The sequence below is a fragment of the Triturus cristatus genome, chromosome 6 (genome assembly GCF_964204655.1).
Source record: "Triturus cristatus chromosome 6, aTriCri1.1, whole genome shotgun sequence".
Classification (NCBI taxonomy): domain Eukaryota; kingdom Metazoa; phylum Chordata; class Amphibia; order Caudata; family Salamandridae; genus Triturus; species Triturus cristatus.
This window is the reverse complement of record NC_140589.1, coordinates 403,423,075-403,439,992: the sequence shown is the minus strand read 5'-3', so window position 1 is coordinate 403,439,992 and position 16,918 is coordinate 403,423,075. Positions and strand designations below refer to the sequence as shown.

Genomic DNA, 16,918 nt, shown 5'->3' with positions numbered 1-16,918 from the left:
ATGATGAGTTGGTGCTTCACTGGTGGTGCACTGATGAGGAGGTGTTGCTGTGCTAATGCTGAGAAGGTGCTGTGCTGATGTGGTGCTGTGCTGGTGCTGAGCTCATGCTGAGGTGGTGCTGTGCTGATGCTGCACTGGTACTGAGTGATACTGAGGTGGTGATGAGTGATGCTTTGGTGGTACTTAGGTTGTGGTGCGCTGGTGATGAGGAGATGCTGCACTAGTGCTGAGGTGGTGCTGCGCTAATGAGGAAGTGGTGCTGCATTGGTTTTCAGTTGCTTATGAGGTGGTACTGCACTGCTGATGAGGTGATGCTGCGCTGATGCTGTGATGGGGCTCTACTGGTGCCGAGTTGGTGCTCTGCTGGTGGTGGTGCTGATACTGAGGTGGTTCTGTGGTGGTGTTGAGTGATACTGAGGAGATTCTGCAATAGTGCTGAGGTGGTACTGAGTGATGTTGTGGTGACATTGAGGGATGCTGTGCTGGTCCTGAGTGATGCTGCAGTGCAGCGGAGTCATGCCGAGGTGGTGGTGCTGTGCTGGTGCTCAGGTGGTGCTGAACTGGTGCTGTGGTGGGGCTGCCCTGGTGCTGATTTGGTGCCATGCTGAGGTGATGCTGCGCTGACGCTGAAGTGGCGTTGCATCAGTGCTGAGTTGCTGCTGAGGATGGGCTGTGCTAGTGCTGGGATTAGGCTACTCTGGTAGTGGTGCACTGATGAGGAGGTGGCGCTGTGCTAATGCTGAGATGGAGCAGTGTTGATGCTGAGGAGGTTCTCAGGTGATGTTGAGTGATGCTGAGGGGGTGCTGAGTAATGCTGAGGTGGTGATGAGTGATGCTGGGGTGGTGATGCTTCACTAGTGCTCAGGTGGTGCTGAGCTGGTGCTGATGTTCAGTTGGTGTTAAGGTGATGCTGCACTGATGCTGAGGAGGTGCTGTGATGATGCTGAATTGCTGCTGTGGTGGGGATGCACATGTGCTGAGGTGAGGTTGCACTGGTGGTGGTGAACTGATGCAGAGGTGGTGCTGTGCTGATGCTGAGATGGTGCTGTGCTTATGTTGAGGCAGTGCTGTGCTGGACCTGAGGTGGTGTTGCACTGGTGGTGGTGCACTGATGAGATGTACTGTGCTGATGCTGAGATGGTGCTGTGCTGAGGTGGTGCTGTGGTGGTGCTAAGGTGATGCTGTACTAATACGGAGGTGGTGATGTACTGATGCTGAGGTGGTGCTGTGCTGATGTTGAAGTGTTTGCTGTGCTGATTCCGTGCTGGTGCGGAGGTGGTGCTCAGGTGGTGCTAAGTGCTGCTCAGGTGGTGCTAAGTGATACTGAGGTGGTGCTGACTGATGATGAGGTGGGGCTGAGTATGCTTTGGTGGTGCACATGTGGTGCTATGCTAGTGCCAGATGGTGCTGAGTGATGCAGAGTTGGTGCTGCACTGGTGCTGAGGTGATGCTGTGCAAATGCTGCACTGGTGCTGAGGTGATGCTGTGCAAATGCTGAAGTAGTGCTGAGTTGCTGCTGAAGTGGCACTGGGCTGATGATGGGGCCTGCCCTGATCCTGAGTTGGTGCTGCGCTGGTGATGGTGCAGAGGTGGTCCTGTGCTGTTGCTGAGGTGGTGCTGAGTAATGTTGTGGTGGTGCTGAGTCATGGTGAGGTGGTGCTGCGCTGGTGCTCAGGTGGTGCACAGGTGGTGCTGAGTGATGCAGAGTTGGTGCTCTGCTGAGTTTATATGGTGCTGATGAAGAGGTGGTGCTGTGCTGATCCTCAAGAAATGCTGTGTGGTGTAGAGTTGGTGCTGGGGTGGGACTGTGCTGGTGTGGAGGTGGGGCGGCACTGGTGGTGGTGCACTGATGCATAAGTGGTGCTGTGCTGATGTTGAGGAAGTGCTGTGCAAGTGCTTAGGTGGTGCTGCAATGGTGCTGAGATGGTGCTGTGCTGATGCTCAGTAGGTGCTCCACTGGTATTGGTGAACTCATGAGAAGATGGTGCTATTCTATGCTGAGGTGGTGCTGTGGTTGTGCTGTACTGATGTAGAGGTGGTGCTGAGTGATGCTGAGGTGGCACTGAGTGATGTTGTGGTGGCGCTGAGGTATGCTGTGGTGGTGCTGAGTAATGCTGTGGTGGTGCTGAGACATGCTGAGATGTTGGTGCTGCACTGGTGCTTAGGTGATGCTAAGTTGGTATTCAGGTGGTGTTGAGTGATGCTTAGTTGGTGCTTTGCTGAGGTAATGCTATGCTGATGCTGTGGTGGTGCTGCGCTGATGCTGAGGAGGTGCTGCAATGGTAGTGGTGCACTGATGAGGAGGTGGTGATGTGCTGATGTTGAGATGGTGCTACATAGAGTGCAGGAGGCTTCCACATTAAAAACAGAGTCTATCAGGACAGGGACTTCCTCAATGCAACAATCCCACCTTTAATGAAGGTGCCTCTGTGAAGACATGAGATGTAGGGTGCTGTTGAGCTCCTAACCTCACCACAGGGGGTGCTACCTGGAGTAATGAGTCGACAAAGCTCCACACCCAATGATAAAGTGGCGCCGCATGTTTAGCCCATGGGTGGCACCAACCTGCTGATAATCTGCAAACACCAGGTCAATGACGCATTATGGGGTAAAGGATGTGTATGGGGAAGTTCTCTTGCTCTCCGAATGGATGGTGCAGATGTGCACGGCCTGGGGAGGTGCCACCTTATAACATCAGCTACTGGGAGGGTGAAAACGTGATGCCCAGCTGATGAAGCAGCTCACATAAACAGTAAAATGCATTACAATGAAGTACACACTCAAACAGCCAATGGATAAACAGTGAGGACAGAGAGTCAGAAGGTGGGGAAAGCAAAGTGAATGGAGGAAATAGTATTCCTTCACATGCACTCCTATGACGAGTTCATAGAAGAATAAAAACAGTTCCTCAGCAGTTTAAGCTTACAGGGTAACTAGTCAAAACACCGTGGGATTGGAATGCTCCTGAGCGGTACAAACGCAAGAATAAAAAGGAGAGCCATCGATTCTAGAGGAGACCGAGCCGAGCAATAAAGCCACCCAGTCATGAGCAAGTGGCTGACCCAAAACCCATTCTATGTATACCGGAAATAATAGGGTTGAGTTCTCTGGGAAAGTGGTTGTTCTCTGTAAAGCCAATAATTCAATGTCAAAATAGTAAAGGAAATGATGTTGTGAAAGGGCAGATGGTCTTTCTTTAAAGTCTTGATTGGCAGGACCTTACCTTGTTTAGGTAGCGCTCATTGATTGCTTTTGCTATTTGCTTGATTTCACAGCGCTGATCTGCATCTCTCTTCCTTTCATTCAGCTTCTCTGCTAGTGTTTCAAGCTCAGTGAGCGCCATCTGAAGAGGCAGCCGGTCAGGATGTCCTTTAATTGTGTGCTTTAACATATCCTAAAACATAAGGAACACGTACTTGATGACTTTCAATGGGGGAAATATACCAATGCGCTAGCTGTCTCCTAAAAAGCAGGAAATGTAGATACATGTTCACGTATCCCTCAAATCAGACATATCTATGATATATACCCAATATGGCTCCTGCATAAGAAGCCAATGATACTTTACAGTATGTATGTGATTTACGTTATATACTCCTATTTGTCACCAAGTAGCCATGAATGACATATCTAAGATCCTTTGTGTAAATATAGAACTAACACAGGATGCTATGGACGTCTAACTCTCCCTCCATTACATGACGGTTGTACCCAATGCTTTATGGCCTGAGATTTTAACCCCTTTTAGCTGGTCCTTCTTTATCCATGTAGTTACATTTTTCATTTATTTTTAATGTGAGCCCTTGAGGCAATAGTACTTAACACATTTTAAATGGGAATAGGAACCCTCAGTCATTGTTCACAGGATGCACAAATTTGCTCTTATAAATGTACAAGTTACAACAGTTATATTTTACTTTACAAGTTGTATTGAACTCACTTAGGTCACCAGGGGTATGATTTAAAGTGTGGAATGGACTATTTTACGGGTGATCTCCAGTATAGTCTTACTTTTTCACCTCTTTATTTGCATTCCCTCTCGTACCTCTTACTTTCATTAGTAAATCCAGGGATTTAAGTGGGCGGGGTCCTCCCGGTGCTCAGCACCAGCAGCTCTAAAAAGCAGGTGCTGAGACGGGGCCCTAGTGTGCTCTCCATTTTTGCCCTCGCCATCAGGGTGAAAAAAATATCTTAACTCTGCAGCAGTACCACCCTTCACTGTCTGTGATGTAACTTCAAAGAAACTCGTTATAGTTCTTTCACATTCTCATCATGTCAGAACTGAAGCATTTTCATCATTATATACAAAGAAGCCAAAGTTGTTGCTTATTCATCTTATGCAACTAACAACCATTGGCAAAGCCAATAGTCCTGGATTGTTGTAGGTGTAATGTTACTTGTATTATATATCTTCGTGCAATGACAGACACAGCAAAATGCATGTAGGGTGGCACACTATGCTATGCACAGATTTTTAGCTCACACGTTTTTAAAGCCGTGCCCTTAATTACATCAGCCACACCCCTTTGAGAGAACACCCCCCGTGTTTTCATCCCACTTGAAGCCACGAGTAAACCTAGACAGGAAATTGAAGCAACTGAATTTCAATAGATCCTGTTGGAACACTAATGATCAACCCCTTAGCTTTCCTTACTCCCATTCTTTTTTTCTTGGTCAAGATAGTAAAGTCGGCAAAAACAATATGGGACACCCCTTTCTCTGAATCCATTGGCAGTTCCTACCAGGATGTGGCATTCTGGAAGAGACGTACCACTCCACAGGTAGTATTCACCAAGGAAACCATCTCTGCTAATCAGTTCCAGCAAAACTCAAGCCGATCTTCTGGAGGACTGCTGAAGCTGAGATTACACTGATGAGGCGTTGATATAGTCCCCTTGAAAAATCTAATGATTTAAAAGACCAGCCTTCCTAACACCAGGATTACATGCAACAGGGGCTGCCCTAATCTCCAGAACCTGGGGCGAATAAGCAATATAGTAGCTACAATGGTTCAGGGAAGAAACTTATTGAAAGAGAATTTGTCTAAGCACCCTACAAAAATGATATATTATATTGTTAGTGTTATTTAATTCCACAATAAAAGAGACCAATAATTTATGAAAATGTGAAAAATAAAGAGGTACCCACAATTAATTATTCGCAAAGAGTTTTTTGTTATTGAAATGATTTTTTATAAAACATTACAATTATCAAAACCAGTACAAAAATACAAATGGTGCTCCTAAAGATACACATAACAAACATTTATTAATACAAATCACAGTGTAAACAGAAAACAAACACAATGGCAGTGGAAAAAGTATACAATAACTTTTGTCCGATATGTAACAGGATCAATGATTCATTAAATGTGTCCTCTTAACTTGCCAGAGGGAACATCAATGGCGTTTCAACCTTATCAATTTATGAGGTCATCATCAGGGCAAGAAGCAATATTGTCAATACTGTTAAGGGGCGGAGAGCACCGAGTACTTCCCATGGAGATTATTTCTTCCTTTGTGAATTCCTATTGCGAATCACTTGGGTTTTGGATGCGGTCCGGCAAGTATTGATAATCTGGGCCCTGAATTCAGTTCTCAGTTACCTGGATAATTGCGGCAACTCTCGGTATTGGAAATACGGTTCCTAGAATTTTTCAGGTGAATTTGAGGCATTTAAACAAACTTTGATTGTAATTTTGACGTGAAGATTGACTATGTCACAAAAGGTATTTGATGGGTGCTGTTGAATATTGCTTCTTTGCACATTTGTTTTAGAATGTTGGGATATATTCAGAACAGCATTCCTTTCATAATATACACAGTGTGGCATTAGCACTAAAGTTACCCTATAATCACACGAAATTTAGACTTTGCATGGTTACATTGTTGCACTTTGCTGTTGTAGATGTAATCCAATCAAATGCAAAAAACTGTAAATAAATCAGATGGATTTGCGTATCGTTATAGGTTTTTAAACAGAATAAACCACCCAATTAGAACTGATACCGAGGCAGGCTCTATGAAAAAGGATATCGACAAATAAAACACCTGGGCGCCATCTGCTGAAATATAGCACTTCCAGCTGTTTGTGACAGTTACACACCTTTCTAGCAGACACTGAAAAGCATCATCTCGTCTCCTATGCTACCAATGTTTGTATTACTTCAGCATTTCACATTATTTGTTAAATAATTTATTTCCATATTACCGTCGTCAGTAAAATCGTATAATGTTTAAACTCTATTTCTGTGGATGAGTAGACATCATCCAGATGAATACAGGATTTCCTTTCACTTGAAGTCAAACAAGTGTGATCATAAATAATATCAAACATATTCAGAACAAGCAGCATGGTTCATATAAGTAAAGACGTTTACCTGAAGTAAAAGAATAAACTGAGGAAAGCGTTGGATTGGTTTCATCATTAAACCATAGAGAGTAATTCGATCAATGCTGGATTCCTGGCACTGCTGTTATAAAAAAAAACACACGTACAACATTTGACTGGAATGTTATTTACAATAAATATTGTACTATCATATACCAAGTAAACATTCCTAATAAATTGACAAAATACTGATAAAAAATGCATTTAATATGAAGAAGTAAGAAAAAGTAAGAAATGACTAAGAAGCCCCATATTTCATTTCCTACCATCCTGCAGAATATAGAATTGCCATAATTCTCTCAACCGCAGCCATTTCATTTATTGACCTTTCTTATGCACTGTAACCAAAAGAGCTGCATTAAATGTACAACACACACGAGTTGACAGAGGTCAAACAGCCATGTTGTTATGACCCCATTGCTGTACCACATGGAATGGCATTATATCAAAAAATAATAATCAGTGACAAACCGCATAGGTCTTAATTTAATATGTCAGGACATGGTAACACGGGTATTCATAAATGTTTATCATATGCATTGCATGCACAAATGCTGTTACACAGTAAAGACTGCCCTGTTGGCTTTGCTAATATCGTGAAACAAAGCAGAAAACAATGTTTTCAAAATAGGATGCATATTGGAGAAAAAGACCTGAATGTGACAGTGGGATGATTGTATGTATGTATTGGTAATTATAGAGAGAAAATATGGCTTAAGAGCAATGGAGCACTGAGTGGGGGCACGATCCGTGGGAAGATCCAATTATTGGGGGGAACTGTTAAGAGCAGTGGTCTTTGAAAATGTGTTGGTGCTGATCTGATGTAGATAGGGATGCGGTTTCATATCCTCGGAACAGAAAATGAGAAGGCTTGCATTTTGGTTTTTCCTTCTTGCAAGGTTGTGTCTCTGGTCTACTGATATCAATGCCCCTATTCTGGCGTTGTGCCCCAGATATGGCTAGTTGTTTTGACAAGCGGTGGTCTTTCTGTTGATGGCTTTATAAATGGTACAGCTAGTTTTAAAGATGATCTGATCTAAAAGGGGGAGTGAGTGTAGATATTTTCACATGAGGTACTGCGGTTGAAATGTATTTGAAGTCTTGATGAGCCATGCTACTGCATGTAGGATACCTCTCAGGGATGCTAGAGAGGCTCAGGGGCACTGCGGAGCATGGCATTGCTTCGATCCAGATGACAGAGGACTAAGGCATAAACAAGTGTGTCTTGTATTCATGTTCCAGGTAACACAGCTTCACTTTCTTCTAGAGAGAGAGAGACTGGAACCAAGCTGTGTTGGTCCATCTGGTGATGCGTTGCTTGAATGAGAGGTTTGTTTAAAGGGTGAATCCTTGAGATTTACATGGTCTGCCAGCTGGGGGGGTTGGTCTAGTAGGCTTTATTTGGTGAGCCAGTCTTGAATCCAGGGTTGTTTGGTGCTGATGGCAAATAGGATTAATTTACTCTTTGTGGGGTTTAGCTTCAAGAAGAAAGCTATTATCGAAGATTGGGTGAGTTCAATGGCTTAGGTAGATAGATATCATCTGCATATTAATGGATCTCAATTATGAGGTCTGCAAGATAGGATCCAAGGGATTCCATCTTGGATAGGGGATGGAGCCTTTAGGATGGAGCCTTGAGGTACTTCACTGATGGGGAGTTTCCTCTTGATCTTATGGAACCTATTTAAATGATCTGGTGCTGATTGGTGAAATATTTGAAGAACCCTTTCAAGACAGTGTATGAAAATCCTATGTATGTTTTTAAGGGATGATCAGAGTTGGATTGTGGATAGTGGCAAAGGCGACATAGAGGTCAAGAAGGACCAGAAGGTAGGGATCGTTCCTTTCATAGTGTACTTGGAGTGTGGCTTCTCAGTGCTGCTTCATGGTCTGAAGCCTGATTGCCAGTCCTGTAGATGATTCTTGCTGATGTGCACCTGTAGCAATTTTGCTGCTGCTTTCACAATGATTTTCCCTCTTAATGGAAGGTGAGTAATAGGGCGAAAGTTGGAGAGGTTGGCTGGATGTTAGCACTTGAGCACCTGGCCCACCTTAAGGGCATCAGACTTCTACCCAGCATAAGAAGGCATTAAGAATGTGGAGATGGGATACAAGGGCCTCTCATAGAAATTTGGTAATGGAAGAAGAAAGTGTGTCATTTTCAAAGGAGTTTGCCTTAAGAGGCTTTATGATATTGGAAGGGTCCATGTGCAAAACTGGATTGAATGAGGTTCATTTGTATATAAAGCTAAGGGTCATGGCTGGAACTTAGGGACTGTTCAAATGGTAATTATTTTTTATCTGGTTTTATTGATCTTCTATGTGAAAAAGAAGTTGATGGCATTGCATTTGTTGTCAGAGTGTGTGTACTGGCAGAGGACTGGTGCAGTGTTGATAACCTTGATGAGGGCTTCGCTTCTGTTGGTTATTTTACTGATGAACCTTTTCTGGTATTGGACCGTTGCTGTGATGATCAGTGATTAGAGTAGAGTGTATGGAGTAGGGTGGGTCATCTGCATATTTTGATCTTTTGCATCTCTATTCCCGTTTTTGTCAGGTATGTTTATTTTTAGTAGCCTCTTTAGTGTACCAGGGTGCTTAGGTTTTGGCTTGGGGAATCTGGTTTTCAGTGGGCATAGTGCTTAACATGACTTCAACATAGTGCTGTCAATGCCAGGGAGAGTTTTGGCATAAGTGCTGCAATAGAAGTGTTCTTGCAGGTTATTTAGTTCTTCTTAGATTTTTCAAGATGGATCTCCTTGATAGAACAGAAGATTAGTTTTCCTCTTTTCACCGGTCTTTCATGCTGAGATTTAATATATGTGATGGTGAAAATGATGGTGAAGTGGTCGAAAAATTCCCGGGCATATTAGAGGACACAGCTAGGAAGAGAACAAGTGTGAAGTGGTTAGAGGGGTTTGGGTTATTGATGAGGTGTTTTATAGCTAATGGGTTCACAAGTGGGTAAACAACTTCCTTGTATTTTGTATTGGAGTTGCCAAGGACTTTGAAGTCTCTGAAGGATATGAAGTGGAATGTTTGGATAGAGGTACAAGTGATGATGTATGAGAGTTCTTCTAGGATGCGTTTGTTTGACCAAGTGGTCTGTACATTAGATGAAGGAAGGCTGTTTTGGAGGTTGAGAGAGGCAAGCGAAAGGGAAGGAGCTTGAAAGAAGTAGGTATGGTACAGTTGCTAAGAGTACAGAGCCATGATATCCTTAGAAGACGGCAAGTCCCATTCTTGTTTTGATTGTGTGGTATATCGGTCGGATGCTTTAAACCTCACAGATAAAGGCATCCAGGATGTATGTGAAAGTAGGCATGACACAAGTTTCTGTGAAAAAGAGTGCATATAGTTGAGCTGGGTGATGGTGTTGATGAAGCCTGGAACATTTATGACTACAGAGTATGAATTGAAGAACAGCTATTGAGTATATTGTTCTGTGTGATGGGTGTGTGTGCTAGAGAGTGGTATGTTGATATGGTTGGAGGCATTAGATGTGCAAATTGGGTGAATGAGTTTGATCTAGATATGTGAGTGGAAGTGGTGATTTCTGAAAAGCACATAATGAAACTAGTTTACCTTGAACAAGGATCTTAGCCCTAGTTCCTTCCGGGTCAAGCACGTAATGCCCTACTCTGTGTCCGCCCTTAACTGGGGAGATGCAGGCAGTGTGAAGTACTAAAGAGTTGACTAAATTAAAAGAAGAAGATGAGGGCATGGCCTGCAGTCGACTGAGGTGGCCGCCTAATTGCAGAGCTCCAATCTCCAATCCACACAATCTGTCAAAATCTGTCCTTTTCAAGGGCACTTGCTCTTCTCCCTCATGTTCTCACTACTGTTGAGACAGCCGACAGCATGTGGAGCTGAAAATTGGGGCCCCTCTATCTCTGAGACTGATGCCATCAAGAAAACTAAAGCAGCCGTCTGCACCTCATGAGTTGAGACATGGGCGCTGGCCACCACTCATATACTGCTGTGGGGGATCTGACCAGGCCGCAATTGAACCTGGGGTCAGCTGGGCTCTGTGCACGGTAGCACCAATCCTTGTAGTTGGACGCCGCTGCCCCTGTGGATTAAAGCATCGAAGGCTGTAGCCTGCATCTGGCAGGACAGGTGGTGAGGTGGTGCAGCTGGGCCTGATCGGCCATGGAGGTGTGGGGTGACTGGTGCATCGGAGCCACGTCTGAGGGTTTTCCACCCTCGCTAAAACAGGGATCGGTCTCCCAGAGCCCTCATTTGTTTGGGTGCTGTGGAATTGCATGGTGAGCAAATGAGGGTGTAGCAGCTGACTTGGCGGGGGCCGGGAGGCACCCTGGGTAATTGGCTGGCGAGTGAAGCCCATTACGCCTAGTTCTGATGGGGCCAATGCTGTGCAGGACTGGGTGGTCTGCGGCTCATCTGTTCGGGAAGGTGTATGCCCTGAGTGGGCCTCTGTGAGACCTGTCAGATGCGGCCCATTGGGCTGCAGAGTGTGCACATGGCCTCAGCCAGGCAGCAAAGGCAAAATGGAGGCTGAGTCCTTTAGGAAGGTGGAGATTCCCTTGAGGGTATGACAGCATCTCCTTGGGCTGGATAGCCTGCATCTGCCCCTCAGTGGGTGCTGATGCACTCCTCTCAGGCCTGGAGTGGTACTGGATCCCCTAGCTGTGTCTGGAGTTGTGGAGAGGGTTTAGACTATCTTCATAGTGAGTCACAGTGGAGCTTTTGTGACAGCCTGCTTTGACCTCACTTCCCTGCATACCCTCTGACTTTATTTTATCGGCTGGACTATTGTGGTCCCTGCACTACATCTGTCTCGGGGGCCGACAATTGGGCTCTATTTTCAGTGGAGGGGCTGGCAGCGGGGTGGACTCAGGTGGAACCGCATGGATACCGCTCCCTTACCTGTGATTCCATAGTGCCCTGTGGTCCGTAGGCATCTATCTGCCAGATGCGATCTCGGCCTGTGGTGCTCTGTGACCAGATCTAGTGTCATATGATTATGTGTAGTTGGAGGTTAGCCTTTGTGCATTCCACCCAGACAGTATCACAAAGGAGGGTCTGGGTGTTGGAAGGCTGGGCCATCATGATTCGATGGGAGGAAGCTGTCATCTACCATACTTGCACTTCAAAGGCATGGTTCAGCTAAAATGCAAAGTACTGTGCACTAGCCTACTGTGACCCCAGACAGACTGGGACCGGGGTAGGGAGGCAGGAAATTGTAGATACCTCTGTAGGGGGAAAACTCCAGAGGTTTCTTGCACTTCAAAGTGGAATAACCAGGAATAAAAAGGGGACCCTCAGACCCACTCTTCTGTACACTCCTGGACCTGTGAAAACTAAAGAAGAAGGACTGCCCTGCTGACAGAAGTATTACCCTGTGGGAGGCCTGCCCTGCTTGCTGAGAAGGAAGACTGGACCTGCTTCCTTAATATCAGTGACTCAAAGGGTCAGCTGACTTCGCTCCTGTTTTAAGCTACCAGGCACAATGTTAAAATGAATGAAAGCGCGCAGGCATGGTCTTGTATTAAGGATTGATGATTTATTCTTCAGTCCAAATCACATGTTACAGGAAGATGTTCAGTTCCTTCTTAATGCCCCACCAGGAGCAGCGTCCTCCCTGCTCAGCCCCTTCTCACCAACTGCTCCACACTAGAATCCAGATCACCCTCAACATTCTATCATACCTCATCAAAGGCTGAGCAGGCAGGCAGAGAACCAGAGTAGGGAGAGTGTATAGAGAATAAGCACATTACAACACATCTCCCCCCTTATAATAATTGATAACAATGAAAATGTGTTATGGTGAAACAACACACACTCAGCATAGGAGGATGCATTAATACAACTAATAAACAACACCCCCCCAGCTATAATGATCATAAACAATAAAATGCATGAAGATAATTTAACACACATTTGGTAGAAAAGGAAAATGAATAACCAAAACATTAAACACCATCCTTCCTCTAATAATGATCAAAAACAAATTGCAAAACTAGCATGAAAACTCACACTACAACTATGGGTACAAAACACTACACCCCACAACGTACCCATTGTGCCTCATACAAAGGCACAAGACTGCGGCAGAACAGGGATCTACAACCCTAAACTGCACAACTAAGACAAAACAGATCTACCACTAAGACAGATCTAAGACTAAAACTAAGCAAGACCAGACTTACTCTAAGACTCAAGCCAAACTAGGGCATTTTCTAACCCCAACACTCACGCAAACTCCACGGGTATTCATAACCCAAGACAAATTGCAAGGCAACTATAACCTCAAAACAACCTCGCAATAAACTATGGGTAACCATAACCCATGACAAATTTAGGGTATCCCTTAACCCTCAAACACACTCGCAAAACACTATGGGTATTTATAACCCATGACAAATTTAGGGTATCCCTTAACCCAAAAACACACTCGCAAAACACTATGAGTATTTATAACCCAAGACAAATTTAGGGTATCCCTTAACCCTAAAACACACACTCGCAAAACACTATGGGTATTTATAACCCATGACCCTATTTGGGTATCCTATAGCGTAAAGGCACTAAACTTGTGGAAATATAATACAAAGCGCAACTCTAAAACAAGAGATAAACCTGTGATTACCACCCCGACATTAGATGTCCCACCCAATGAAGGGAAACAAAAACTGTGGAATATCACAATACAAACAATATTACATAAAATTTACAAAAACTTTATATGTACAACATCTTAAAACTGTATGCCACACCGGTGAGCGATCTCTCACCCGAAAACATTTCCACCACTCTTGTCGTAAAATCATCAACTCTCCAAACAGTTATGTTCAGCCCCAAAGTCCTGTAACAGGAACAACCTCAGAAAATCTACACATGTTCACGTGAAACGGGAACAACAAAAAAAACATCGCCTCAGGATACTTTTCAAATGAAGACTTCCACTCACCGCCGAAATAGTGACCTACTCGATCATCTTCGTGCTTCATGAAACTTTATTGTAAAAGCTGCATTCATGGAAGCGAGAAAAAAAACTTGGTTGGCACAATTACGTGGTTGGCGGAAATGGCTCGTGTCTCCAATGGCAATTACATGGTTGACAGTGTAAATGTTCACATCTCAACATGGCGGCACGTTTTTTACGCAGCGTCGAGTGGCTCACGGCACGCTCTGTGTGCCAAACATCCAAATGAACGACCAGGAAGACGTCATAGAAGACAGTATGAAGCTTGCAGCGTCTTCTTGAAGGTAGGCAATCACGCGCCATACAGAGCTCGTGCAACATTTGTATTTAAACTTAAATAGGCGGTTGAGATCACCGCGACCAGAGGTCTCAAAACGGACAAAAATCAATGTTAAAACCTCAAAAATAAGTCTCACCTGCCACTCCACGTAACTAGTAAACGTCCACAACTTGCCGATGACACTGCACATCACACACTATCCTTCGTGTGAATTCTCCACGCTGAAAATGGCCCAGAATGCTCACATAACTTTTAAACTACATCGTCGTGAGAGGAAACAGCCATTAAATACGTCATAAACACTGTAAATCCTTGTAAAATCAACGTAAAAACATGAGGCAAAAACGTATTTTTTTTTTTTTTTTTAAACCCTCAAAAACACCTCCAGATGTCAGACTTGGCGTACACTGTATCCAGAGTGCACTATATGCTGTAACTACTCCATCAAGCTCCTCCAAAGTTGCGCCAACAGCAGGAATCCTCAGAATATGGCAAAACTCCACATACCCCAGAACAGGAGCAGGCTTTAACATCAGAAATCAGCAAACCCAGGCTAGAGCTGACGGTTTCAGATAGTCAAAAATGACCGGTCTTTTGGTCACTGGTGGGGCTTGTGGAGTGCAAGATTACTTCTTTTTTTTTCCTTTTTATGCGCTTCTTCAGTTACAAGTTCATCCAAGGTAGGCTCTTAAGTTTCTCCAGTCCAAAATACACGCAGGTTCTTTAACTCGTCGCCAGTGTTAAAATGAATTAAAGCGCGCAGGCATGGTCTTGTATTAAGGATTGATGATTTATTCTTCAGTCCAAATCACATGTTACAGGAAGATGTTCATTTCCTTCTTAATGCCCCACCAGGAGCAGCGTCCTCCCTGCTCAGCCCCTTCTCACCAACTGCTCCACACTAGAATCCAGATCACCCTCAACATTCTATCATACCTCATCAAAGGCTGAGCAGGCAAGCAGAGAACCAGAGTAGGGAGAGTGTATAGAGAATAAGCACATTACAACACACAACAAACTCCAAAGGCCCCTCTACAACTGCACAGCTGACCTGCTGCAATTGGACCTGCCTTGCCGTGCAACTGGAGCTAACCGAGACCTGATGGCCTCTGCAGGAGTGAGTTCCTGATCTCCAAGAGGTGCCTACCAGGTCCTGGACACATGATGTGGTATCAGCTGAGCTCATCCTTGACAAAAAGGAAAAATCCTCAAGTTCTGGGCTCTTCGTGACCATGAACGGGCCCACTCATGCCAAAATATTGCCATTCATGCTGCCTGTTAACGCAAAGTTCTGGCGAACCCGACTCTTCTTGCTACAGCGACCACCAGCAACAACCAACAACACTAGATCTGCACTTCTTGCAACAGCATCAACAGCCTGCAGTGACCACCAACGCAAAGCTCCAACACCGACCACTCGGGTGACCAACAGTATCTTCGTGGTACAGCGATAACCTTCCCCAACGTGCTCTCTACTGCTTGCGGACCCCTCCACTGTGAACAGAAGTCTTTCGCTTGACTTTAGAAGGTAACTTTTTCAGCGAGACTAACCTGATCCCTGTATCTGGCCTGTGCTCTATTGCAGCTGGTCTGAACTTGTGACTTTCACTCGGTCTCACACAACCAGATAGCCATGAGCGACACTTTGTGCTTTTAGGTGCCATACTTACCTTAAATCTTTGAAATTGCATATCTCCGGTTCTATGGTTTGATTTTTGTCATTTTGGTGTCAAATACTTTATTTAAAATTGTACTCTATTTTTCAAATTTACTGTGGGATTTTTCTTGTGTTATGTTTTTACTTTATTACTGTTTGTGTGCTGCATAAATACTTTATACATTGCCTCTAAGTTAAGCCTGACTGCTTTTGTGCCAATCTACCAGAAGGTTAGGCAAAGGGTAATTTAGCGATTTATTGTGGTTCACCCTGACAAGGATTGTGGCTGCTACTTGAGAAGGACTCCACTAGTAACCCACCTTCTCACACTGTGCTTCAAGAAATGAGATGGTTTGGGACTGCAAAAGAGTGTTCTTAAATATATAAAAAATGTTTTATGAATCAGAAAATTCTTTCAGAATTGTAAATAGAGTGATACATTAAAAATCACAAATTGGAGGGTGCCTGAAAGGAGCATCCTCTTCTATGTGGGAGTCACAATGGAATTTAGTAATGTTTTGCAACCGTGGTTGCAGTTGCAAATTATTGTTGCTCAGCTATACACACCTCAAGGGGCAATATCGCAAATGGGAAGTTTTCCTGAGGGACTGGTTCCCCCTTAGAAGAGGAGTCAGGCAGCCTTAAAGGAAACAGGCAAAGGAACTGCCTACTCTCCTTAATGTGCTTCTAAACTGAAAAACATTTATTTTTACAGCAGGACCCTCTAATGTACCAGGGCTGATTTACTCTGGTTTTGGAGGGTAAATGCAAGGATGGTGGTCTCCTGTTCTTCACAGTCCACCCTACCACTGCATTCACAGCCATACACAATGAGTCGCAAATTGTGACAGGGCTATTTAATATTCCTTAGACAGGTCGTTTTGCAACATCTTGCAAATGTATAATTCGTGAATGAGCATTGGCAAGCCAGTCGCTGTTGAAATTGCACATCCTGGTTTGCAAATTCGGCCTTTGTGTATCGGACCCAGACTTCTCTCTGTGTAGCCCAAGCTAATATGTGCACCATTGAGAACCCCTGTCTTGTATTTTTAGACCCAAATTAACTTTTATATGCCATCAGTAAATACCCATTTGGAATCCAACAACGTGTTGCCATTTATAGGCAACTGTGGCTTATACTGAGCCCATGTTTATTTAATTGAGTAGAACCAAAGTCACGTTGAAAATAGAAACACGGATTAAGTGTGCTTTCTCAAGCTTACCTTAAGAAATTCAAGAAATTGAGGCTTGGCAGCACATGATTTCCGGAGAACTGCAACTGCAGTACTAAAATTATTTACATATTCACTGTATGCATCTAGCACCATTGATTTAGAAAACTGAAAAACAGTAAAAGAAATAAGTTACAATTAAAGACACTATAGCAGATGAAAATTTTGAATGCACAATACTAATTCAAAAATACAACAGTGATCGTAGATACGTTGCAGAGTCAAATAGCATTTGAAAACTGGCTTCAGGGGTCAAAAATACTTCTAGAAAAAACAGAGATCTTAGCAACGGGCTGCTTACCACCAATGTCAATAATCAGGTGCAAAAATATACACACACCCAAATTTGAAAACAGATGAATCCGGACAAAAAAATCAAACTTAAAACAGAAGCTTTTGATCTAAATAAA

General features: G+C 44.0%; 1 protein-coding gene across 6 annotated transcripts in view; it reads right to left on the bottom strand.

The window, feature by feature from the left end:
• Nucleotides 1–16,918, bottom strand: part of ARHGEF10 (Rho guanine nucleotide exchange factor 10) — an 869,022-nt gene that overhangs the window by 480,862 nt on the left and 371,242 nt on the right. For all 6 annotated transcript variants that reach the window (XM_085610812.1, XM_085610814.1, XM_085610811.1 and 3 more), the window contains 3 exons: nt 16,500–16,616; nt 6,380–6,472; nt 3,224–3,394 (listed from right to left, as the gene is read on the bottom strand). In XM_085610812.1, coding sequence (XP_085466938.1) covers nt 3,224–3,394; nt 6,380–6,472; nt 16,500–16,616 — 381 coding nt within the window. The remainder of the gene's footprint in view (nt 1–3,223; nt 3,395–6,379; nt 6,473–16,499; nt 16,617–16,918) is intronic.